Below are 1,058 nucleotides of genomic sequence, written 5' to 3'. Positions count from 1 at the left end.
GTGTGTGTGTGGGTGTGTGTGTGTGTGTGTGTGTGTGTGTGTGTGTGTGTGTGTGTGTGTGTGTGTGTTGATAAGATGACCTCAGTCCTGTCTGTGTGTCTGTTCTGATAAAGAGCAGCGTAAGAGTGAACAGTTATATATCAAACATACTATCCAATTTTCAGTAGTACGTGTTAACTAAGTTGACTGTGATGCTCATCTCAACCTTTGATTCATGGTGCCCAAATGAAGACCTTCCCTAACGGAAAGCACTGATAGAGTGTAAATCCACCATTAATCCACTTTTGCCAACTGGCTCAAGAAGTCACAAGCTGTGTTTTTTAGTCCATAAGAGTGTGAAGTACTTTTTCCCCCATCAGTCAGAAATAAATTACACTGATATAATAGGTTGACAGTAAGAGGCGAGCTGTACATAAACTATTTTATTAACCACAACAATTCAATCAAAAATTAGTATAATTCAGTGAATTTAACATGACTATTCCAACCATAAGGATTACATAATAATGGACCTAATCACAGTTTACATGTGCTCTGTTGACACCATGACTCGTCCCCACTTCAATATTCAGATTAGTAGATTATTGAAATGGTTGATTTTTAAGTTATTATTATTAATAATAAATTACATTTATTTTTATTTTTTAAATATATATTTTTTATATATTATAGATATTATTTTTAAATGTATATTTAATATAATTTGACTTTGAATGTTATTTTAATTTGGAATAAGAGTATCCGACCAACTAAAACTTAAAAGTTAAACAACTTACTTTTATGAAGAGCTCGATTCGTGGTTCTTTATCTGAGTCTTGTCTGAGTGCCATTTTCTTTTTCAGCAGGAAAAAGATTTTAGTCAGTCCAGACCTCTGTGAAAAGTATTCCACAAATGAACCAGAGAGTTGAAGATCCCCAAAAGATTCGTAAGCAGCTGTAATGTGTGAAAGTTATTCAGATTCTTGCTTTCTGCTGTTTCCCTCAGGCAACAGACTTTAAAAGTCAGGAGGGAGGGAGGCTAGAGAGGATGGGCGTGACCCTTACTATATAACTCTGCT

The 1,058-nt window shown here is 34.8% G+C and overlaps 1 protein-coding gene across 1 annotated transcript in view; it reads right to left on the bottom strand.

Annotated features, from left to right (window-relative positions):
- The window catches only part of LOC107664358 (chloride intracellular channel protein 2-like), a 6,344-nt gene extending 5,366 nt beyond the window's left edge, over nt 1-978 (bottom strand). The window contains exon 1 of the mRNA XM_016454903.1: nt 777-978. Within this exon, the coding sequence (XP_016310389.1) occupies nt 777-830 (54 nt within the window). The 5' untranslated portion in view covers nt 831-978. The remainder of the gene's footprint in view (nt 1-776) is intronic.
- Between the last annotated feature and the right edge of the window lie 80 nt (nt 979-1,058).

Source organism: Sinocyclocheilus anshuiensis, unplaced genomic scaffold (genome assembly GCF_001515605.1).
Source record: "Sinocyclocheilus anshuiensis isolate Anshui unplaced genomic scaffold, SAMN03320099.WGS_v1.1 scaffold111, whole genome shotgun sequence".
NCBI lineage: Eukaryota > Metazoa > Chordata > Actinopteri > Cypriniformes > Cyprinidae > Sinocyclocheilus > Sinocyclocheilus anshuiensis.
The sequence above is the reverse complement of the archived record's forward strand: the minus strand, read 5'-3'. Positions and strand labels throughout refer to the sequence as shown.